General features: G+C 36.4%; 1 protein-coding gene across 1 annotated transcript in view; it reads right to left on the reverse strand.

The window, feature by feature from the left end:
• Positions 1 to 289: 289 nt before the first annotated feature.
• The window catches only part of CWC27 (CWC27 spliceosome associated cyclophilin), a 103,072-nt gene continuing 79,664 nt past the window's right edge, over positions 290 to 23,697 (reverse strand). Inside the window, exons 12-14 of the mRNA XM_030467266.1 lie at positions 18,638 to 18,747; positions 16,262 to 16,365; positions 290 to 703 (exon numbers count right to left, since the gene is read on the reverse strand). Of these exons, the coding sequence (XP_030323126.1) occupies positions 541 to 703; positions 16,262 to 16,365; positions 18,638 to 18,747 (377 nt within the window). The 3' untranslated portion in view covers positions 290 to 540. The remainder of the gene's footprint in view (positions 704 to 16,261; positions 16,366 to 18,637; positions 18,748 to 23,697) is intronic.

Genomic DNA, 23,697 nt, shown 5'->3' on the forward strand with positions numbered 1-23,697 from the left:
CTTAGTTTGTTTAAAGAAAGCTGGGACCACTCTCAAGAGTTTCGCAAGTGTATCATCTTAATTCTGTATTATAGTAGCTTAGGCACATAGAGTTTATTCATGTAATGTCCATATGCCTCCTCAAAAACTATTAAAAAAAAATAAATATACTTTTAGACAATCTTCAAAGCTGCAGATGAGGTTTCTGTCTTTTCACCCACTCTTCAGACAAATTTGCATTCATTATGTTGAAAACTTTTGACTACTGTGTGTTCATTAAATGACAGTGACTTGTAATTAAACTACAGACAAAAGTTATCAGCTGCTTTATTAAATATATAATTCTAAAAACCTTATGAGAGGTGGGATGAATGTACTGAGAACACTTGACTGCACAACTCAAGAAACAAATGATTGCTCTGCTTCAAAACTTCACAACAAGTTCTTGACAGATTCCTTTTCTTGTCCAGTGATATTTTTAGGAACAGAAGGACCAACAAAAGGACCAATGCGTTACTGCAGTCACTTTTCAAGGCAGCTCTGGCTAGCTTTGTGTTCTTTTTATCTCCTTTCCTTTTTTTCTCTCATTATCTTCTTGCTTTCTTCTCTTCTCCTCTTAGTTACAGGATTACGTGGATCATAGATCTCAAAGGTGTCTTCATCCTGCATGCTTGCATCTTTCACCTTCCTGCTTCTGTCTTCAAACTGGAGTACATGTGACATCCTACAAAAATATAAACATGAGTCTTAAATTCAGTGAAGGAACAGTTATGATTGCAATTATGATATGGCAAGATTTTAGCACTGTGGCCTATTTTTGTCAGAGATCGAAGTTTTGTTGCTGGACTTTGTTTCATCTATTGTACTCTCTTTTCTTGTCTTTTCCTATTTAACTTATCTTCCCATATGTACTCAGTAATTTTCCCAGGAACTGGGAGGGTTTATCAAGCTTACTTATTAGTCACTCAGGACATCCTTTCACTGTTGGGAGTTTTACAAAGGAAAGGAAAAACTTGAATGGAAAACTTTTGAAGTAGGTACAAAAAGGGAATGCTTCATCTTACACCTGCTTCACCTTACCCTGGTTCAGACCATGATTTTAAATTCTTTGAATATAAGACTAACCTAATGCTTTGCTCAATACAATGTTTTTTCTATTGTTGGTTAGTATTTTCTTGCCCATTAGATTTCAGCAAACCACTACTACAAGCTTGAGAAGTGGGCCCATCTTAACTTTACAAGGTTCAAGAAGGCCAAGTGCAAAGTGCACATAGGTAGGAGCAGCTCCTGGTATCAATACAGGCTGGGGATGAAGGGATCAAAAGCAGCCTTATGGAGAAGGACTTGGGAGTACTGTCAAATGAAAAACTCAACCTGAGCAAGCAATGTTCACTCACAGCCCAGAATGCCAACTATATCCTGTGCTGCACCAAAAATAGTATCCCCAACAGATGGAAGGAGTTGATTATCTCCCTCTGCTCTACTCTGGTGAGACCCCACATGGAGTACTGTGTACAGTTATGGAGTCCTCAGTACAGGAAAGACCTGGACCTGTTGGAGCAGGTCCAGAGGAGGGACACAAAAATGTTCAGAGGGCTGGAGCACCTCCACTATTAGGAAAGGCTGAGAGAGTTGGAGTTGTTCAGCCTGGAAAAAGAGAAGGCTCAAGGCAGACCTGATTGCAGCCTTCCAATATGTAAAGGGAACTCATAATAAAGATGGGGACAGATTGGTGAAACACTGGCACAGGTTTCCCAAACAGGTGGTAGAAGCCCCATCCCTGAAAACATTCAGGTTGGATGGGCCTTTGAGCAATCAGACCTAACTGAACATGTCCCTGCTCACTGCAGGGCAGCTGGACTAACTGACCTTTAAAAATCCCTGCCAACCTAAACCATTCTGTGATAACCTAGAGTCAAAGGTAGCTTGTTACTGTAGTCAGTGGCAGAAAAGCCTGGAGCTATGGCCTTTTTAGCAGGTGTCACTCTGGAGGGGATTAATACAGAAACTGCAGGAACACTACGAGTTTTAGCATGGACAAAGAAAATCTTAAACAAAAAGACAAATTACTTATTGTACTTACAGAAAAGAGAGTCAGAGGAAAAGCAAAAACCAAACCAAAGATGCTTACAAGTTGACTAATTATAAACCTATTCATCTTTACTGACAAGCCAGCAAGACTTGACTATACAGTTGCTGTAAAGCTGCTATTTATGAAGCAAGAAAATGAGTACAAAGTTACTGGGTTCAACTAAAAAAACCCAAAACCCGCAAACTCAAATTAAAAGATTTTTCTGTGCAAACAAACATGCCTAGGAAAAAACCCCACTTACTTTTGGATTTTGTGTTGATCAATTGCAAAAACATCTTTGACTCTGATGGAACAGCTTAAAATGGTAAGAATTATATAGAAGTGAATCTAAGCACAATCTTTGTAGCATTAGATGTCTTTGTCTACCATGACAGAATAAAAACAAGTCAGTACTGGAATGAAAGTTTTGTGGCTAATGGAATACTACTTTATCAGTCTCTTGCAACACAGAAGAGGTTCTGATTAAACAGGCTTTTCAAAGAGCTCTAATGCACATCCACAAAGAAAGGAAGGGAGGGAGAATCAGATCAGTTACTGTAGATTACAATATAGAGCTGTTGAAGAAACCAGACAAAATTCAAAGCTATAGACTATATGGGATCTGTTTGAATGCTTTAGAAAAATCGTAAAAATTGAGACTTTTTGTCATAACAGATTCTTGACATGCAGGTTTCATAAGTTCTTACTGCACAGCATAGTCTGCATCCTTGCATACTACCCTATTCTATGGAAACACTTGAGAGAACTGCAGTGCAGTGTATAAACTTTCAGTAGTTTATAGCTCTATACACTCTACTAACACAAAAGCTTAGTTTTTTCAGTCACATTGACAATTCACAACAACATAATGTACCATCAGAATGACTCATGATTGAGTATTTGTAGTTTAATTATAAAAGCATTGTCTCACACTGGAAGGACTGAAGTAATTTATTTTAGTTTACATGCCTTCCACATTTGTCATATGCTTCTCAACTTATAAAGATGAGCATTTGACTGTTTTTTTAAGAAAACATACCAAACCACACTATCACAGTCTGATTTAAAATATAGGCAAAAGATATGGAGTCATCCCTTGGTGAGTGGTTTTGGAGTGTATTATAGGATCGCATGTTAAAGTGTTCTCATACTTAGCCACTTCATCGGCTCAGATTTTCCACAGCACACTTCCAGGATACAAGTAATAGGAATTAAAAATAAATGCATCTCTAATTCCTGGGTCAGGCCACACTGTGTCCCAGGTAGTTTGCAAATTAGATGCAGTACATCCAGACTAAGCAATGTTTACTTCACTCCAGGAGCTGAAAGAAGTCATAGTTTCTGACTCCTATTCATAACTTTCCACTGAGGTGCTCCCAGTTGTAATTAAAAATAAGCCAATATTAAAAAAACTTTCTGATATTCCCAGAATCACTGTCAGATGCAGCATCTCATAGGTAAAGCAAAAAACCCACAGACTGTGGTGGAGATCTGAAAAAAAATCTTCTTTGATGTGTACTTAAAACTTATTTTTTGCAAGTTGCAAATATTCACAGGTAGACCTGTTCACAGGTAGACCTGTTTTACATCTATATAAATGGTAAATCATACTTAATGCTATTTTTCAAAAAATTTAAATAGTTGGGTGTTTTTTTAAGGAACATGGCAAGTATGTATTCATTATTTCTATATTTGAATTTACAAGTCATAACTTGTACTCAAGCTCCTTCACCAAAAGTTTGTACTTGTATAATTTTCCAAGTGTGGAGTTAGAACTGCAATTCCATCAATACAGGTCACACTGAGACTTTTCCTTGTTTGGTTCCCCTCTGCATGCTGCTTGGTTCAGTGGGGAGCTGGCTGCCCAGTCCTGCTTCCACAGTCACTGTGCTTATAGCTCTAACTTAACTCTTCATCTCTGCTCTCTGGGAACTGACCAGCTTGCACTTATCACTGCTTGTTGACAGCTCATTTTAAGCGAGTGAGATATAGACTTTTAAAACATACTTTATTCTTCAAAATTTCAAGGATGAAACATTTTCAGTTCCCTATGCAAAATTCAAAAAGAAAAAAAAAAGTTTTTCAGTGTGTTTTTTTATTTGCTCAAAACTAGTTTTTATAAAATAGCTTGCCCAAATTGATGGTGCTTGGTTTCAAGCATCTATGTATGCGAACTGTTGCCTTTCTTTAAAAGACTTAAAAAATAAATTTTCTTAACCTCTGAAGATGGTGCTACTAATTAGAACCAGCTATCTTAGCATGGATTCATTGCTGAAGAGAGTTGATTTTTACTCCAGTGTTAAGTTTGATGGTGCCAGGCTAATTTTATGGTACCAATATGCAGACTTAAGAGAAAGAGGGTATTAGAGGCACCCAAGAGGGCAGAATAGAGAGGGGACAATGTTTCTTCCCATTTCCTGCCATAGTCTGTAAATGCCTGGAGGCCACCAAGTCTGCCCCCTTCCTGCTCCCTTCTTCCTTGCTGCTTCTCTGAGGTCATGAAACGAGACTCCTGCTTTGTTATCACCTCACCACATGCCCTGCAGGATCTGAATCCATTGGGTACTGGGAAGAGCTGTGGACACCTTTCCTGATTTGGCCCTGCCCAAAGGGACACTTGGACACTTATATCAGTGCTCATCTAGACTGGGTTTTGTATAATTTTGTATATACTATTTCTGCATCCCATGTGCCTGTGTTCCAGTAAATTTGTTCCAGTTTTAATTTCCAATATTAAATCTCTCTTCCATATACCCCTTTTATCTTCCCTTGGGAGGTAAAGGAGGCCAACAAAGAGCAATTCTGTGGATTCTGGGTTTTGGTTTGCCCTGACCTCTGGTCAGACGAATGCACCCTACAGTTCTGTTGTCCTATGCCATGTGATGGGGCTGCAGCTGCTCGGCTGTACTGCATTTCTTTCCTTTAATGTTACTAAAGGACATTCAGTACATGTATGTCTTATGTATTCCAAAAATGAAACATTTTGAAACATTAAACTGAAATATCTGCATTTAAGACAGTATCAGAGACAGCATGGGATTTCTAAGGCTTGAGGATACACTCCTGGCCTGGTGATATTCTTAGATCTGACTTTTGCAAGTCAGCAAACAAGCCTGCTCCTTCATTGTTACTACCAGAGTAGTTCCTCTAAGTCCTTCCTTGAGCTGTGGCAACTAATACATTACCTTGGTGATCAGTTTTATCACTGTCTAGGAGGTAACAAGTGTGAGACTGTTGGCTGCAACTGAATCTAAAAAAGAAACCTAGGAAGCCAAGAAGCCACCAGGAGCTACTACAATACAATTAAGCTCTGTGTCCAGCAGCCTAGCACAGGCTACACCATATTTGCCAGCTGTGCATCAAAGAAAGAACCCACACAGTGCTTTCCAGGCAGACTCAACCAGTTATTTGAGAGGCAGATTATGTTCTTTTGAACATCCCTAGTGAGGTGCTACTTGTAAGAAAAGGTAAGATGTACAGTAATCCCTCTGATTTTGAGATGTGTGAGACATGCACTGGAGCTGAACCATTTAACAGCTGTTAATAAGCAGTAGTCACCTTAAGTGTAGCATAAACAGAAGCCTGGTATCACAACAGCTCTGACCTTCCAGAACTGCCTTTTAGGAGAAATTGAAGTTAGTGAACTGAATAATTTTGAATCTCAATATGAGTAAGGAAGCACTATGCATCTGCACTAATGATACACTGTGTCCATTGGTGATTTCTACAGTAACTGGATGATGTGCAAAGCTGCACTGCTTAATTCCACACCTGATTATCAAACTAACATAGCTGTTGGCTGTTACCAGCTCACCTGCTGCCTATTCAGCTGTTCTTACACAGCATGCCCTCTGGTGCTGCTGCCACTTCAGTGGAGAGCCTGGGACATTACCTTACACACACCTATGTAAGCATTATTAAATGGCTGAGCTTTGCAGTAAGTCACCAACAGGTGTGGAGAAAAGTTGTTGTGAGCCTAGTAGCTTTTGGCAGAGAGGCAGTGATTGCTTAAGCAGTTTCAACCAGGATGCATTAGAGGTGCCTGAATAAAACATGGCAGCTGGTGATACATCCTTCTTTCTGCAGTCAGGAAGCACCATGCAAGAGCTTTTTGCTTTCCAGATGCAGAACTGTATGTTAAGAAAGTGCACAATTTAACAGTACATCTACACTGATGCTCAGAACACTGGCAAAAATTATGCAATGCTTCTAAATGCAGGTTAAAAGAATCCAGCAACTAATTCCACTGCTATAAAATATACAATATCAGAACTTTGCACGTTATTGCTACATTTTATGAACATTATTGCTTCTCTCAATCAGGATGATTAAAATGAATGAAGCAGGAGTAAGCATGCATGTCAACAAATTCAGTGCTGCTTTTTGTACAGGCTGTCTACAGGCTGTTCAGACAAAAGAGACCAATATGTACCATAACTACTAATGCTGCCATTCTTTACTGCATTCAGCTGCACTGAGTACAGCTTGCAAGTAACAAGCTACTATTCTCAATTATTGATAATGCACCATACATTTACTACTACTTTCCTTAAATTATATTCCATTTGCAACTAACATCTTCCTTCAAATACTGTAAATGCATGTGTGTTAAACTAAAGGAGTAGGAAACATTGTAAAGCTTTCTTCCCATCACCCTCAGATTACCCATACATTGCATAGAAATGGAGCTCACGTGAACAAATGAGAAAACATGTGAACGAACCTGCAGATCAAAGCAAACAAGATCTTTTCTCCCAAGAAAAAATTAAAATAGTCTGTTCTGGAAGAATGAGCTCACTGGCACTCTTTTAACTTGCAGCAGAGTAGCAGGTGGCACAGAAAGGGGAAACAGTTGGCACAGTTGAGAGGTGAAAAAGAAAAATAAACTGAGGAAGATAAAGACTGAAAAAATGTAGGAATGAGAAACACAGAGAAAGAGATGTTGAGCAAAATGTTAATAAAATGGAAATTTAAATGGAAATTTCAAAACAAAAATTTTGAATTGCAGCAAGAGAACAAGACAAAAACATTGTCAAAACGATAAACAATGGGAATTTTAAAGGAGGAAATACCTTAGGAGCATCAAATCTTGTTTCCACCTTTTCCCAGAACTGAGATGCTACAACCAAAACAAGCCTCTTGGCTCAGGCAGGTATCACCACTCCTTGCCTAACACTGTCCAAAAGCTTTACAAATAATTTTGTAAACACAATGTAGCAAGACAGAGGACACATTTAAGAAACCATCATAAAGTGCTCTCTTTTTAATTTTATGTAAGAGATAATGAAAGCATCATCCCTCTTTTCATGCAAAGGAGTCTTGTAATTCAAGTTTCTTGCTTTCTCACAGATCATGAAAAGAAAAAGTATTTTTTCCCCAAGAATTGAAGTAGGTCCTGATTCCTACAGGAATGAGGGCTGATAGAATAATTACTGGAACAGAGTCTGGATTCTGCACTTTAGTTCTGTTTTATACAGCTACTGCTATCACAAAAAGGACGTGTACAGGGAACAAGTGTATTTTGTCTCATTCACAGTATTGGAGCTCTGCAAAATCACCTATGAAAACCCTGTACTCTTCTGGAGCACTGTGTATTCCAACCAGTACCACACACTGATACTGAGCCTCAAACATGGTTTAATTTTAACAAAGCTTATAATGCCTTCTAGTAATAATCTCTGGTCACAGGTTGCTGCTGTGATGTTACCACTAGGATATTTCACTCTTTCTTGTTTCAGTGCTTGTTTCCACCATTCCACATTCCTTTGTTCCTCTCTGCCCATCTCTATTCCTAATAACCAGACCAGTTATCTCTTCAATTTTGTCTTCATAAAGCTTTTTGTTTTCCAATTTATTGGCTTTCTATTTTAAAAGAGAAGATTTGCTATTCAAGTCCACCAGAATTCAAATCATTACTTATTCCACACATGTTTCTGTTATGAAAATGTGCTTAGTAGAATATTGAGAAAATTGCTATAAATGCAGATTTTTTGCCATAATACAGTAAATTTTACAAGTTAATTATTTAATTGTACATCAAAATAATATTGTTTCATTCCATATTAGTAAATATGGTATACAGCACCGATTTTTAGCTGCTACTTAAGATTTCACTATTGTCATAAATACCCCCACCTCCAAGCACTCTCCTGCAGGTGATTTCACTTCTGCAAGATCTGAAAACAGTATTTTCTGGCTTTCAGATGAATGCAGTACTATTAACATACAGTTTTTCAGCATTTTGATGTTCACAACAGAGGTAACACATTACTGGTGCTCTTGCACAGACAAAAAAATCAGTACAATTCTAAGCAAGCGAAACGGATAGAAGTATGCTTTAAAATATTGTAGGAAGCCAGACAAAGTACACGGCTGTCAGCTTTGACGAGACCTTTGAAACTGTATTACAAATACTAGAGGATGTAGAAATTGGTTTAATCTCTTCAGATTAAACAGCCAGTGTGTGTCCTCCATAGGCCAAAGGATGAGTTATTTCTATTTTTTCTTAGTGAAGGCCTAAAGCATAAGATTATCAGAACAGACAGAAATATCAGCAGATATTTCAATATAATACTTTTTAAAGAGACTCTATTTGAATGCCATACACTCAATTTTACTCCAAAATAATCACTGAAAAAATAATAAGAAACTAATAGTAAATATAAGATATCCAGGTTAAAAAAAAGGCCAAAGATACCCAATGTTTTGCAAATCTAAGAACAAAGCATTCTTGGTGCAGACTGATGTAATAGAATATCCTTCCATTGCTCAAGGTAGTACTAAGCAATTTTTTTTCTCCTGACAAAAGATTTAGTTGCAATAACCTCCAAAGAGAAAGGTGAAGTGACAAGCTCATCCAGTTCAAAAGATAATCAAAGCAATAGGGGGATATGTCATTAGTTCTCATAATATCAGAATTAGAATTTGTAAAACCATGATGGCTTATGATTTTAAGTAGTAATTTGTCTTCTATAAAAATTAAGTTATCTTATTTTTATATAGCATCTGTTGGGTCACAATTGGTATAGAGCTTATTTGCATCTTTGTCCCCTTCCCAAAAACGTTAGATAATTTGATGAAAGAAATATGGGTGCCTTAAATAGACAATTGCTCCTAAAAGAGCAGATTGGCATAGAAGACTGTACTGCAAATCCCAGATGTTCCAGACAATGTACTGGTGCAGAAAAACTTTACACAATATTTACTATAAGGACATGAGAACTGCCATTAAGAGAATGGACCAATGATCCATCCAAGCTAGCTCCTGTCTCTGGCAATGCCTTATACATTACGTGATACTTTTTAGTCAGCAGATGCCTCCCCAGGTTAACACAGTCAGGCAGTATTTTATCACCAGAGCACAAAGGTGGTGTGAGGGGAAGGAGAAGAGAGCATTTCTAGCACAAAAATATTCAAATTTTCATAAAATTCAGCACTCTCTGGCCACCCTCCCTTTGCTTTTCTCCCTGCATCTTCCCATTCTGAGTATATGTCCAAATCCTTCCTGCTTAAACATATAACTGAATGAGATGATGGGGGGCACTTGAAAAGGTGTGTAAATATGTAGGAAGCTTAAGGTAGACTAGTAAAGATTTAGAAGATTATTTCTTCATTCTGCACTAGGTTAGCTGGCAATAAATAAAATGTAAGATTTCCAGACAATAAATGTAGTACTAGTTATCCCTTGAGCAAATAATGGATTATCTCTGAATTTTAGTCAAACAGTAGTTGATTCCAGGCCTAGATGCTTAGTTCAAATAAACAGACATGGAAGGATTAATGAAGAGTAAACAAACAAAAACCCTTCCCAAAACTCTGAGTTTCTCAGGCATGAACAGTTAGAAGCACTAAATATACAACTTCAGAAGAACAATTGAGTAATAAAAATTTACAGACTGAAGCAGTGAACTAGCAGCGTTTACATATCAAGGACGACATTCTAGCAGTATAGGGGTGGAGAGATAGAGGAAAAAAAAAGTTTTACAGTGAAAGTTTTTTTTTTCTTTCTCTTTTTCTTTTTCCTTTTGCTTTTTTTTCCCTTTTATTTTTTCTTTTTATCTTTTTTTTCTTTTTCCTTTTTCTTTTTCTTTTTCTTCTTCTTTTTCCTTTTTTTCTTTTCTTTCTTCCTTTGAATATTAGGGGCAATACTAAACCCAAACAAACACTTATTTTTTGCCAGACAGAAATCTCTCTTTCCAATGTGTTTCTAATACAGACCTCTGGCATTCATTTATCCTCTCTAACAATCAAGTAAGTATTTTTTCAACCTTTTAAAAATGTAGTTGAGTAAATCAATGGCCTTAGCAGGAGAGACCTAATATAGAGCCAGTTTTTCCAGACTAGTGGAGGAACCTTGGCTCAAGTCTGGATGGGAGGAGGGGAGCAAGTATGGCTTTAATCCATCTTTGTGCCTCACTGGCATAAATTACAGCAGCACTTTTTCTTTCGTTCCCCAAGCTAGGATCAGCATGTGAAAAAGACTGCTGCTTAGTTTGCAGGAGCTTACTGTGTTTGTCACAGTTAAGCTCTGTTAATTGAGTCTGCAGAGACTGGTACTGATCTTGAGGAAGTCATATTTCATAATCCTAAATCTGAGATACAGCAAAGAAAGAGACTGCATTTTAGAAAACGTGTATAAAGGTACATTTATACAGTAGATTTCTCACTGAAACCAATGACAAATATTCTCAGAGAAGTTTTCCTTGTATTAACAACAAAAGCATTTTTAATAGAAGATAAAAGACGTAACTTGATGCTGGATAGAGAATAACTTAATTTTTTCTAGAGTAAATGTAACTACTTACAAACTGCATAATAACTTATACAGCCAAATTGCCATGAATATCCTCACAGAAAGGGCATAGCATTAGCACCCAGTATCATCAAATGTATAACAGGCCTGTTCTGCAACATTCAGAACTGGGAACAGATTACAGAATTTGACATACATAAACCAGGCTGTACTTAAAAAGGTTAGCACTGGACTTCAGTGAGGTTTTTGCCTACAGAAACAAAAAATTAGTAAAACCAGACACATTTCCCCCCCCCCCCCTTTTTTTTTTTCTTTTTTGCTATATTCAGGTGGATTAGATCTATGCAAGGCAACGCTGTGGAAATCAAAATAATATTTTGTCACTAAGAAGGAGAAAAATTTAAAAGCTTCTAAGAGACACAAGACTCTAAACACCATTTAGAGGAACACTGACACTAAATTGCCACTTGGCTTGCTTTTAGTCTTTGCTATCCTAATTTAATTTTGTCACAAACAACTAATATGAAAATAGTCATAACAACATTAGTAATTACAAAAAAAGGCACACAAAACAATGCAATAAGCAAGATCTAAAACACCTTTTGTTTGAGATGGGAGATACTCTCACATGATTTTCACAACCTTTAGACTGTAAGTTGAAAGGTATTTTCAGGCATTGACATACTCACTTTGACCTATAAAAAATTGCTCGTTTTTCGTATACCTCAAATTAACCAACATTTAGAACAGCTCAGATTCACCAACTAACCGTAACAATTTTGAACTAAAAACCCATGTGAAAACACCATCACTTTATTCCAAATTCCAATTTTACTAATTCTTTCTTTACCACAGTATATCTGAAAGCTGAATGGCTTTGTTATTTCATATCATAAGAAAGTTTCAGAGTCTAGACATCCTCCCAAAAATACTTAAGTGACTGTCTTATTTACATTTGTCAGTTTCAGCTATGACAGCATTCCATAGGGAAGGAAAAAGTTGATTTCTTTTAAAGATTAGGAGGCTTTGTTCACATCTAACACCTTACATTTCACAGGAAACACTGCAGTGGTTCATTTATGGAGCACTGGCATCATGTGTTCTTAATTAAATAAACTATGTAGCATGCTGGAAGTCTCAGTCAAAGTACAAATGGCTATAAAGTGCATTTCTCAAAGCAGACAGAGGCCAGTGATGAGATCTGAGTCCAGAAGAAGCAATCTTAAACTTCTAGCTGTATGCAGAATGAAGAAAAAATTACTGGGCTCCACTGTAAAACAAACTAAAAAATCAACTGGAAGTCTATATGGGATAAATAATTGATCAAACCCCAACAGACGATAAAACTGGGGGTCTGATACAAACTTCGTCTGCTTCCCTAGTGAAAACAATAGTTTAAAGGCACTTCACATAATCACCTTCACCTGGTAACAGCTCTCACATGTTAATATTTGTTTCTACAATGAATATTAAAAGTTCAGCAGGATTAATTGGGCATCTTTAATCAAACCAAACTGGCAAAGTAACAATAATGTAGAACCATATTTATCAAGCCTCAGACTACCACCTTGGACAAACCTTCCAAGCAAAATCAGAATACTGCCTCAATGCAATGTTCATATACCAATACCTTCTGTTAGTCATCTAGTATTTCCTGCAGATTAGCTATTATTATCACTTCAAGTAAGAACTTAAATTTGTTTAGAAGTGTATAGATGATCATACCTTTTCAATCAATCCGTGATTAAAAAAATAAAAATCACCATAATTCACTAGGCTATGTGTCTTCCAGATTTTCTAAGATACTGTACGCTGGATTGGTTTAGTGTGCAGTGTATTTTTCTTTCAGTGGTATGGAGTGCTGCTCCATTTGACATTAGGGTTACTTGATCCTGACAACTAAGCTTTAAATTTAAAGATGGTACTATAAACCTTCTTGTGCATTTTATCTGTGAGAATGCACAAACAACGGGGACCCTTTATAGAAATATGGTAAGCTGACTTGGCACCCTGGTGAGTTTACGTAAGGTAAATGGTGGGTTCTTTCCTGCAGAAAATTCCATCAGCTGAAAAAAGGGTCAGGACTGTAAAATTTCTCCTAAGAACAGAAATACTTCAGTATGTCAATAAGTCTAGTAGTTTCAGGAAGCCTCTGCTTGTTTTCAAAAATCTACTCTCTCTCTCTCTCTTCAGAGAGTAGAGCAGAAGACAGTCCAGAATTTTGGTTAAGGGTATGACAGGTGGATTTTCATAGCAGAGAAACTTCTTCCACAAAGACTGGTGTTCCATCTGATAAAGTGTAGATATGTATTTCTTACATTTCTTAAGGATGTAAGGCTGGTAAAAATTCAGCTGGAGAGCCCTATTTTTAGGATTAGATAGCAACACTTTAATGTCAAAGTGAAAAAATTAATGTGGTAAGGTTGGTTAGTTCACTTCCACTTAAGATTTAACTGGAGAAGAACATAATTAAAGAATGTATGTATAAAATGCAGTTTTGTGAATAAGTGTTTTAAAAGTTTATTGGAGTATTTAGTAAACAGAAGTAGAATACGACACAATTCAGAAAGTGCAATGTTTTTTCCTACTATTCAGTAGGGAAAGATTTGTGGTTTAGAAGGGATCAGAAATCAGGCATGAAAAAAACAATGACAAACAGAGTAATCCTTCCACTCAACACTGAAAAAGACTTAGCTGAGTGTTGTATCTAGTCTCAGATTTCAGGCTTTTAAAGAGATGAACTAGTCAGAACTTTCAGAATTACTTGATGGCAGGGTGTTTCAGATTACCAAGTAACACTCTTACCCTATTTGAAGAAGAATATTTTACAGAGATTAGCTAAAACAATCTTTGAATAGACTTGAATGCAGCTGAATTTTTTTCTCCCATAGATGGATTCTTTTTATGGAAAATTTTTATGCCATGTTCACAGGATCTGAATCATCAACCAGGCTGGTGAAGGGACTCGAGCACAGACCCTATGAGGAGAGGCTGAGAGAGCTGGGGCTGTTCAGCCTGGAGAAAAGGAGGCTCAGGGGAGACCTCATCGCTCTCTACAACTACCTGAAAGGAGGCTGTAGCCAGGTGGGGGTTGGGCTCTTTTGCCAGATGACTTTCAACAAGACAAGAGGGCATGGTCTTAAGTTGTGCCAGGGGAAATTTAGGTTAGATATTAGAAAGAATTTCTTTACGGAGAGAGTGATCTGGCATTGGAATGGGCTGCCCAGGGAAGTAGTGGATTCTCCGTCCCTGGAGATATTTAAAAAGAGACTGGATGTGGCACTCAGTGCCATGGTCTAGCAACCGCAACGGTGGTAAAAGGGTTGGACTCGATGATCTCTGAGGTCCCTTCCAACCCAGCCAATTCTATGATTCTATGATCAGTTTCATTATTAGAAATTGTCATAGCACTCTCAGGACTGAACTTTGGGGTTACTATAGCTGTAACTATTTTACATTATAATCAGAGCTCTGAAATGGCACTACAACCTGGCTGAGTGTCACATGAATGCAAATATATGTGTGCAGCAGTCCAGGTTCTAAAGGAGATGGTTCTAAAGCAGAAGGGTTCTGCATAAAGTGTAACTGGTTCAGTAAATTAACTTTCAAATCCAGACCTATCCAGTAATCCAGACAGGAAGTACCAAGTAGTAGATGAATTATTCCAACTGGATCTTGTGCCACTTGGTTTTCATACTATTAATCTCTAAGCAGATGAAACCACACTACTGCTGTGATGGATCTCATCATTTTTGGGGAAAAGTCTTCTTGGGTAAGACTCTGAGCCAAGAATGAGTGAGAGAGTTCTGCCAGATCCTCCCTACCTACCTCTGCTGCACTCTGTAGAACCTTTGTGAAAGAGAACAATAAAGTCATGCATGTGACTCTTTCTTATTTGGACTATAAGCAAATAAAGAACAACTAACAGTTGAACAGTACCGAAGACAGCTGATAAATTATTGTTAAAAAAAAGCATAAGCAATACGACGGCACCTAGATGAACTTGGATCAGGATCATCTTCCTGAGGTACCAGATGTTATAAAAATGTGTCTATTTGTTTGTATACATTTTAACTGTTAATTAGTATCCCTTCTGGAAGCATGTACCATACTTATTTTAACACTTTTGAATTCTGATGGGAAAATGAGATTTTGATTTCAGCAGAATAATCATTCTAACATATCAGTAGAGTTTGCAATAGAATGTCTCAGCAAAGATTCCACAATTTTATGTTAAAACTTAGTACTATGCATTTCTGTTCAGCTCTCTTCATGACACTTCCTCAGACGCCTTCTTAGACAGTAAAATCTGGTAATAATTATCAAACACCATACACACTGTTTACAATAGACTCGTATTTCTTCTTTTTTTCTTGTATAAAAAGTAGAACCCTGCTGAAAAGTGCCCAAATGTCTGCTATGCTCCATGCCAATACAGCAGCTCAGCCAAATATGCAGAGAGAAGTTTGCCAAATAAAGGAAAACATAACAAATCCGTAATGGTTTCTATCTTGACAGAAAATGAACATTATACCTCAATGTGTGGCCACTCATGTGGATACATAAAAATGTCTTAGAGGCAATCATTTTACCTCAGATAACACACCCTGGCAGTAGAGCAAAGCATATTGGCAGGCTTTTACTTCCCATAAAAACAACAACTGTGACCTACAAAATGGCCTGGAGGAATAACATAAGTTGTGCATTTCACATATGCATATGTGATACAGTAATTATTTTTAATAAAAATCAAATAAGGTAGAACTACTGTCTTTTGAGGAGTACATTGGAATTAAGAAGGAAATTTAAAATGTGAAGTCACTATAGTTATCTTAAATATGCCAATAACGTAAAGACACTGAAAAGATAAATTTGTATCACTGTGAAATTTAGGTTTCCAAGCAATTGTAGCAACCACTGCTAGCTTTTAGAAGGTGGCAGCTTGGCTGTAGCTCTGATAACTTGTGTTACCTTTTTTTTTGTACTTTCCCCCCCTGCCCCCTCCCCCACAGTTATTTTATGGGCATATTTTTATTATCATGTAACAGTTGCAGTCTAGGACTTCAGGATGACACTTGAAATCATATTGATTTTTACCTCCTTCCCTACCTAAGGTGTATTCTTTGGATGGAAAATGAAAACAAGACAACATGGTGTAAGTGGCTTCCTGTACTGGAACGTGTTCCTTGGGGTCACCATACACTTCACATGAGTCTATCAGTCTTCATATGATTCACACTCAACACAGTTTTAGTAGGACTTAAAACTATACAAAGCAAAATGTCCACCTTTTTTTCCAGATTGTTAAACCAGTACATTTCCGCTGACCTCTGCTGCAGAATCTGGCTTCTCATTCAGTGTTTCTGCTACTCTTTAAATTACATGCTTAACATTGAGACTACGTCAGTGCAGTACAATTTCCATCAATAAGAACAGAAACCCAAATCCGAAAAACTCACCATCCTTCGTCGTTATCTACTTCAGGTTCAGAAACCTCATTTTCAGGAGTTTCTTCAATTGCCTGGGTTAGCTTTGATTTAAATCGGTCCAACAGTGCCAGTGTCTGAAATCAAATACAGTTTGAGAGGAATTATATACGTTTATACACAACAATAGGTATACACAACATCTTTAAACCATTATTATTTTGAGAGATAGCACAATGAGATGGAAGAGTGATGTTTCATGTAAATTTGAAAGAAACACTGTAAAAAGGCAAGTGAGACAGCAAGAGACAGTGGGGTGCATTGAGAGTACTCACAGAGAGAACAAGGGACAGTGAACAAGCAAAGCTGAGACAGCAAGTGCAAGCAGGGAGAGTGCCCCACAGCTGGGAAAGAGAACTTGTCTGGCTGTCTAGTTAAATGAAAATGCTTGAAGAAATACTTAAGGAACAAAAATTTGTGACTGCTTACGTAACAGCTGACTAAACAGCACTGACTGCTGACAACAGATTGTTTGTACCTGCTATTTTCTTACGGCACAGAATTGTATAAATTTCAGTTTGACTGACGTTTACAAACTTTACATTGCTGATCTTTTAAATTATGTACCAACACTGAAAAAAATTCAAAGCTTTTGATTCAAAGGCAATGAACCACCTTGACTAATTGCACAGATACAATTTCTCATGTTACATACATTAAGCTCATACTGATTTATATTCAGCATTTTATTGTCCAGCTGACATTGCCCTGTTTTTCAGCTACAATGAAGTCATCAAATCTCAGATGCCACCTGAAGATTGTACTACAGGTCTTGCCTCTGATCACCTAGAATGAGATTCTAATAATACAAGCTTGAGCCCTGTGGTGGGACAGGGGGCTCTTAAAAATGAAAGGGGGAGACCATAAGAATAATATGCATAGCCAACATCATCTTGTTGATATTTGAGACATTCCTGGAAGGGCAAGCATCAGGGAATAAGTGCTTGACTGAATTTATGTGGCAGACTACATTTGATCTGTAGGTGATATGTTGGCCACCTATGTTGTAAAACACCTCTGTATGGCTGCTTAGTTTTGTTTAGTCAAGTTTTTCAAATTTAAGAGAATAAAAACTAAACAAGAATAGAAAACAGAAATAGGAAATACCAGAAGTGTTCATTGGAATCCAATTTCCTTCTGGGAGCAATCTTAACTTTAGGAGTTTCCTGGCTTTTGAATTCTTTCAAAAACATATTTTAGCAGTGCCAAAGGCAGGTTTTGGAGGGTTCTTTGCATCTGTTTTCTTTATTTTCTGTTTAATTTTAAGTTTAAGATGGGAGAAAGGAAAATTTCAAAGATATTTGGGCCTGCAAATCATTCAAGTTCTACAGCTTTCCATACTATTGCAAACAAACCCCTGGAAACATATGAGACTGCCTAGCCCATCACAAGAAAACAAACTTTTTTTTCATGAAATTGTGACCAACCAAGGCCACATTCCTTGTGTCTTGTCTAAAGTTCTCTGGAGCCAGCATTCCTGTGAATAGATCTGGTGATAGAAATAATTTCAAAATATCTTAGTAGGCATTTTTTCAGTGAGTGATTATACTCTGGATCAAATAACTTTATAAACTGACCCTTGAATAACTGTAAGATTAGGACTTCCATTATCTAGTATGTATACTTCCTCCTCTTCTTTAACTCTTGTACACAGTATGGAAAATGGTATTGAGATGTAGGGCCAGGTAGGAGGGATGCAAGGCTGAAAGAGACTCTCAAAAAGTGAAATGGATTATGGAGAACTTGATTAATTATTTTCAAATAGTAGCCAGCAGGGTTACATAAACACGCATTAAGATCTGCTAAAATACACATCCCTGTCATTGTATCTTGTTACCTATCATGTCTGGGACAGGGCTTATAGGAACTTCATTAGAAAAGGTTTTAAGTCCTTTGAACCACATTGCCAACAGATTTCGAGTTAATGGGCTTTTTAACGTACAAAATTTCCATGGATTTCTTAGTTTGGAGCTCAATTAGCTTGCCACATATATTAACGGTTTGCCAGCTGCTGCTTTGACGTTACTAAGCCTCAAGTTTCCAATCTCCTATCGCTTCAAGAGCTGATACGAACATCTTTGTAGCTGAATTGACATACACTTACAAACAAATGTATTTGATGTCCTGCACAGATTTTAAGCTAATAGTATTTTCCACATCTTGCACACACTGAAACTTCACATACCCATCTACCTGGGTAATCACAACTGGAGACAGAAGTGCACGTATTATTTTTATAAATAGTAAGATACTTTGAATGGAAAATGAAGCATAACATTTTTTAATGAAGAGAGAAACATTTTCTGAAATTTTCCTGTAACTGTTTTCCCCAGGTCGTCAAACTATTACCTGATCTTCACGAGAAACCCCTCTCTTTGGCTGCTGCTTCCGCTTGTCTTCATATTTTCTTTTCTCCTGAAGGTACTCTTCAACAGCATTGTTTGAAGCAGCTTCCTCCTCTGAATAAGGAAACATATTTGGTTAAGCAAATGAAACTTGGTTTGATGATTTAGTATCATTTTTGAGATAATATCTGACTTCTTGAAATACCAAGGAAAACACTTGCACAAAATGTTTCAGTTGTATTGCTTTCTCAGCAAGTAGAATGATTTGCTACTTGCTGAAATGAAAAACACAACACTGTACTGGGCAGACAGAGTCCAAAAATTTTTGTTTCTGTTTTATTTTACTATGAAGCCAGAAAAAGCAGGGTAGCAGAAATAAAACCACTGATGTTAAGATGAGAAATGAAAACTGTTGAAATTCCTTTAACAAGTTTATTACCTTCATTTCTGAAGATCTTTGTTAAAGCAGATGAACTGTTATGTGTATTAATATTCTGTGACTATTTGTTGAAGAGCAGACAAGCATAGACAAACATTGCCTATTGACAAGTTCCAACTTTTTCCCGTTTTGTAGGCTGAAATAGCCACAAGTAATATGCTTGATCTCGGGAAAAATTCTGTAACATTTTCAGAGTAAACGCAGTCTCATTTTGTGAATCTGAAGAAAAACCTGTTGTAATGAAGTATACTTGTGAGCTTCTTGAGAAAGAGTTGCTCTCCATCTTTATTTAACAGTTTCCTTTTCTGCCGAATAGCAACTGCTATGACAAACTGAGGTCAAATTCAATTTGAAAATTGATCAACACAATCCTTCCAGCATTTTCTTCCTCTTGAATACCATGAAGGCATTTCACATATTGACTTCATAGAATTGAAATTTATTTACACATATTTACAGGTTATTTCTGAGGAGGAATAAAAGAAGAAAACCATTACAAGCGATGTACAGAAAGTATTCATGAAGGAAAAAGTTCCAACATATCTCAGGATATGCACCCTTACAAACTATGAATCAAGATAAAATCCTTTATCAGGTTTTTTTAGTTGACTGCTGTCAGCTATACAGAGGAAATTTCTGATTCCAAACTAAATCTCCCTCTCACCTAAACTTTTTTAAGTTTCTAAACATTGTATTTCATAATAAGAGGAAATATATTTGTAATGCTTTATCTACATATAATTTGTTTCCATATTTCTACAAACAAAATATTTCACTTTCCTTTTATCCCAATTTATATATTGCGTGCCTGTATTTAAAGAATAGCAGGAAAAAACAGCAATCATACATAATACCATTCAGGGCTGTTTTTTTCCTGTTTTCTACTTGGCAGGTTGGATATAATGAAGAATAGACTACTGGCAAGAGAAAAAGAAAAAAAACTTGACATAGAATGACCAGAAAAAATGAATGCATACACAGAGTCTTTTAGGGATGAATGAACGAACAGCTGAATGAATGAATGAAATAAAATTGCCATGAAATCTTATGCAGCATAGTATTAGATGAACTGAACAGAATAACAAATTACAATATAAAAGTAAAAATCGTAATGGCTTAGCTCCATCTTTCCCCCTGTTACCTCAGCTTCTTCTACTAACAGACACACTCCATTCTCACTACAGACAAAACACTACTTTTTGCAGCCTCAGGCTGGCCATAAACATTTAAACCTGTGATCCAATCTTTGATATACATATGTGGTATTTACAGAAGATGTAATCCTTAATCTTTTGATGTTTTTTCACTAAAGTTTTAGTTTAATCTAGTACATCTCAAATATAATTCTCACACAAATAGGTTAAACTCCGCTGCAGTTGTATTGTTTGTGTATTTTTACCAAATTCACATAGTTGTCACTTAGTGTCAATGCAAATAATTTGAATTTCAGTATATTTCTTGATCTTTGCCAGTCAAGAGTTTTTCTAATCCTTAACTTCATTCTCTCTTCTTCCTCTGAAAGCCTTTTCATAAGTCAGACACAAGATAATGAGATGCATCAGAACTAACTTAAGAGTGAATCAGCTATAATGGTTATATACTTTCATGTTTCACATTTCTGCACCTTTCAGTATAAAGACCTAAAGACATGCCTGTATTTCTCCATGAGGTCTTAAGACCTATTACTCTGCATTAAAAGCAGATAATACAATAGGATTTTCAAGAGCCCCTAAATAAAGGGGTTTTAAACACAGTCTAAAACTTCTGAAAACTACAAACAATCATTCCAAAACCAGACTGTCTATATTCTAATGTAAAGAAAATACTCAGTTTTAATGAGTGGCAATTCTCCAAGAAATTATTTAGTGTCTGTATGAAGAAACCCAGGTAGTTAGCAAGCAAAATGGACTATCTAGAGGGGGCACTTCTTGGTGGGAAGAAGCCTTTTAAAATGTTAAAATAGATCACTGGCAACACTTCATATCTCCCAGTCAGCATCCCAGAGCCCCTTCAAATCTTTTGCAACTGAGCTAAGAAAAAGAAGACCTGCACTCTATGGTGGACTTGCCCTTTACATCAAGCTTGACAAACTTAGGTCTGCTTGCTGATCCAGCAGAAAAGTACAAGGATCATTAAATTGGTATTAAAATTTTTAAGGTTCATACTCTTCAATCCAAGAGGACTTTTTCAGACAAAAATGAAAGACATGATATAGATGCACAAGAGTAAAATAATGTATTACTTTCTCAGCAAGTAGAATGATTTGCTACTTGCTGAAATGGAAAACACAACACTATACCGGGCAGACAGAGTCCAAAAAATTTTGTTTCTGTTTTATTTTACTATGGAGCCAGGAAAAGCAGGGTAGCAGAAATAAAACCACTGATGTTAAGATGAGAAATGAAAACTGTTGAAATTCCTTTAACACGTTTATTGCCTTAATTTCTGAAGACCTTTGTTAAGGCAGCTGAAATGCTATGTGTATTAATATTCTGTGACTATTTGCTGAGGAGTAGACAAATATAGACAAACATTGCCTATCAACAACTCCCAGCTTCTCCTGTTTTGTAGGCTGAAATAGCCAAATCATGAATGACAAAAATGAAAGAGAGATGATATAGATGCACAACATTAAAATAATAATTAAATGTCCTATTTAAGTATTGCAGGATGCAGAAGATGCTAGTGTAAGTTACAGAGATCATGCACACTTGTGCCCCAGAGGCATCTCATCACAATTGGAAATACTAGGTAAAGAAAGTTTGAAGAAATTGCTGTGTACAGTCTGCCCATAAGGAAGATGAACGGAAAAAAAATACAACCATCTTTATTGAAATAAACTTTATCCTACTTTTAACAGAATTTGTACATACACCACTGCTTACCTCAGCTAGATTGAGTTACTGCCAGCAATTCCCTAATCTCACTGTGACAAAATCTAGCATTTAACTAACTTACTTTCTTTCACATAGATTCTTCTATTCTGAAATACTCCTTTAAGGAGTAACAGATGCCAACCTGATGGTGTAATATAGCCTAACACTTTGTTTCTGGGACATGATTTCCAATGATAGCCTGAAACTAAGGGAAGATTCCAGAAAGGAAGAGATTGATTAAAAAAAAAAAAGAAAAAGGGTCTATTTTGCTCACACATAAATTAGGAACAGTTCAAATGATCTCAGTTTTTTTAAAAATGCAGAAGTATAACAAAGAGATGCAAACTCAATTCAGTACAGTGCTGAACTGTACTGAATGAGAGTCTGGATGGCTTCGGATCAAGCCTTAAGTAGGAAGTGGACCAAAAGAGAAAACGTGACAAAGGTTTTTTTAAGCTTAATTCCTGAAGCACCTGGTAAATTTAATGGCATGATGAATACTCAAGAAAAGTTGCATCAGATATGGTGAACTTCAGTAACTGCAACTGAATTTAATGTTCCACTTTATGAAAACCAGGAAGTATGAGTTCTATGATCAGAATTCTGTTGTTGATCAGAAAAGTATGGTCATTGCTTATGCTGACATTCATATTGGCCCTAATGACTGGACTTAATTTCTAGCATTGCAGGTGGGGTTTTTTGGCTTTGCATTTACACCAACTGAGGCATAGATAGGGTTACAATTTGAGACAAATGTATTTCGGACAGTATGTACACTGTTTTCCACAGTAAGTGGAAAAGTAACTTTGTTATACTACAATTTGATTATTTGTATCAGTTTTGGCAAACGTTGTAATAATGACTGTCCTTGTAAAAGAGAAGGTAGAATCTGTAAAAGATGTAGAGATTTTGTTTCCTTTTTAAGAAAGAGATAATGCAGCTGTGCATAACAGCACACTTGTTGGAAAAAGAACCAACTTAGTTTGCTGAAAGAATTACGAGAAACACTAATCTTTGGAAGGGCAGAAACAATACATATTGTAACAGAGAAAAACATATGCTGTTTCTGAAGGTTTAATGTTACCATAAGAAAGACATGTTTTTTCTTTGATGAGGCACAACTAGCACGAAGATTTTACACAAATAGACTTAAGTAACTTATGTTTTGAAACATTCCCTATATGCTGAACTTCATGGAAGCAATCCCATTAACTCTTGTAATGCACTCTGCATGTATAATAGTGGGTTATTATACATGAAAAACCCTGGATAACTCATTGTTTAAAATGAAATAAGTTATTACTGAATGTTTTTGCTCATTAAGAGGTCCAAAATACATTTCTGTACTTGTGTAGTACACTGCATGTTCACCTACTCAACAATAGTCAGTTTATATTCTGGAATCACAGAAATATTCAGCACTGATTTTGAAATCTTAGTGGGATTCAAATATTGAAAGGAAAAACTATTTTCATTTCAAGACAAACCTCTAATGAATTTCATAAGAAATTCTAATATGCCTTAATATTTCATAGCTTAAAATGGAATTCTTATCAGAAATGACCTATTGACAACACAGATCCACCTTCTGTAATTATGACCTCATACAGATAACATGCTTCTTCCAGAATATGCTATTTTTTAATTTAAATACATTTTATTTGTTTAAATATTAGTTTATATTAGTTTAAATCTATGAAAATAAAAACTATTTCTATGAAAAAGAAATTGAAATAGTACAAAAATTAA

This window comes from Calypte anna, chromosome Z (genome assembly GCF_003957555.1).
Source record: "Calypte anna isolate BGI_N300 chromosome Z, bCalAnn1_v1.p, whole genome shotgun sequence".
NCBI classification, from domain to species: Eukaryota; Metazoa; Chordata; class Aves; order Apodiformes; family Trochilidae; genus Calypte; species Calypte anna.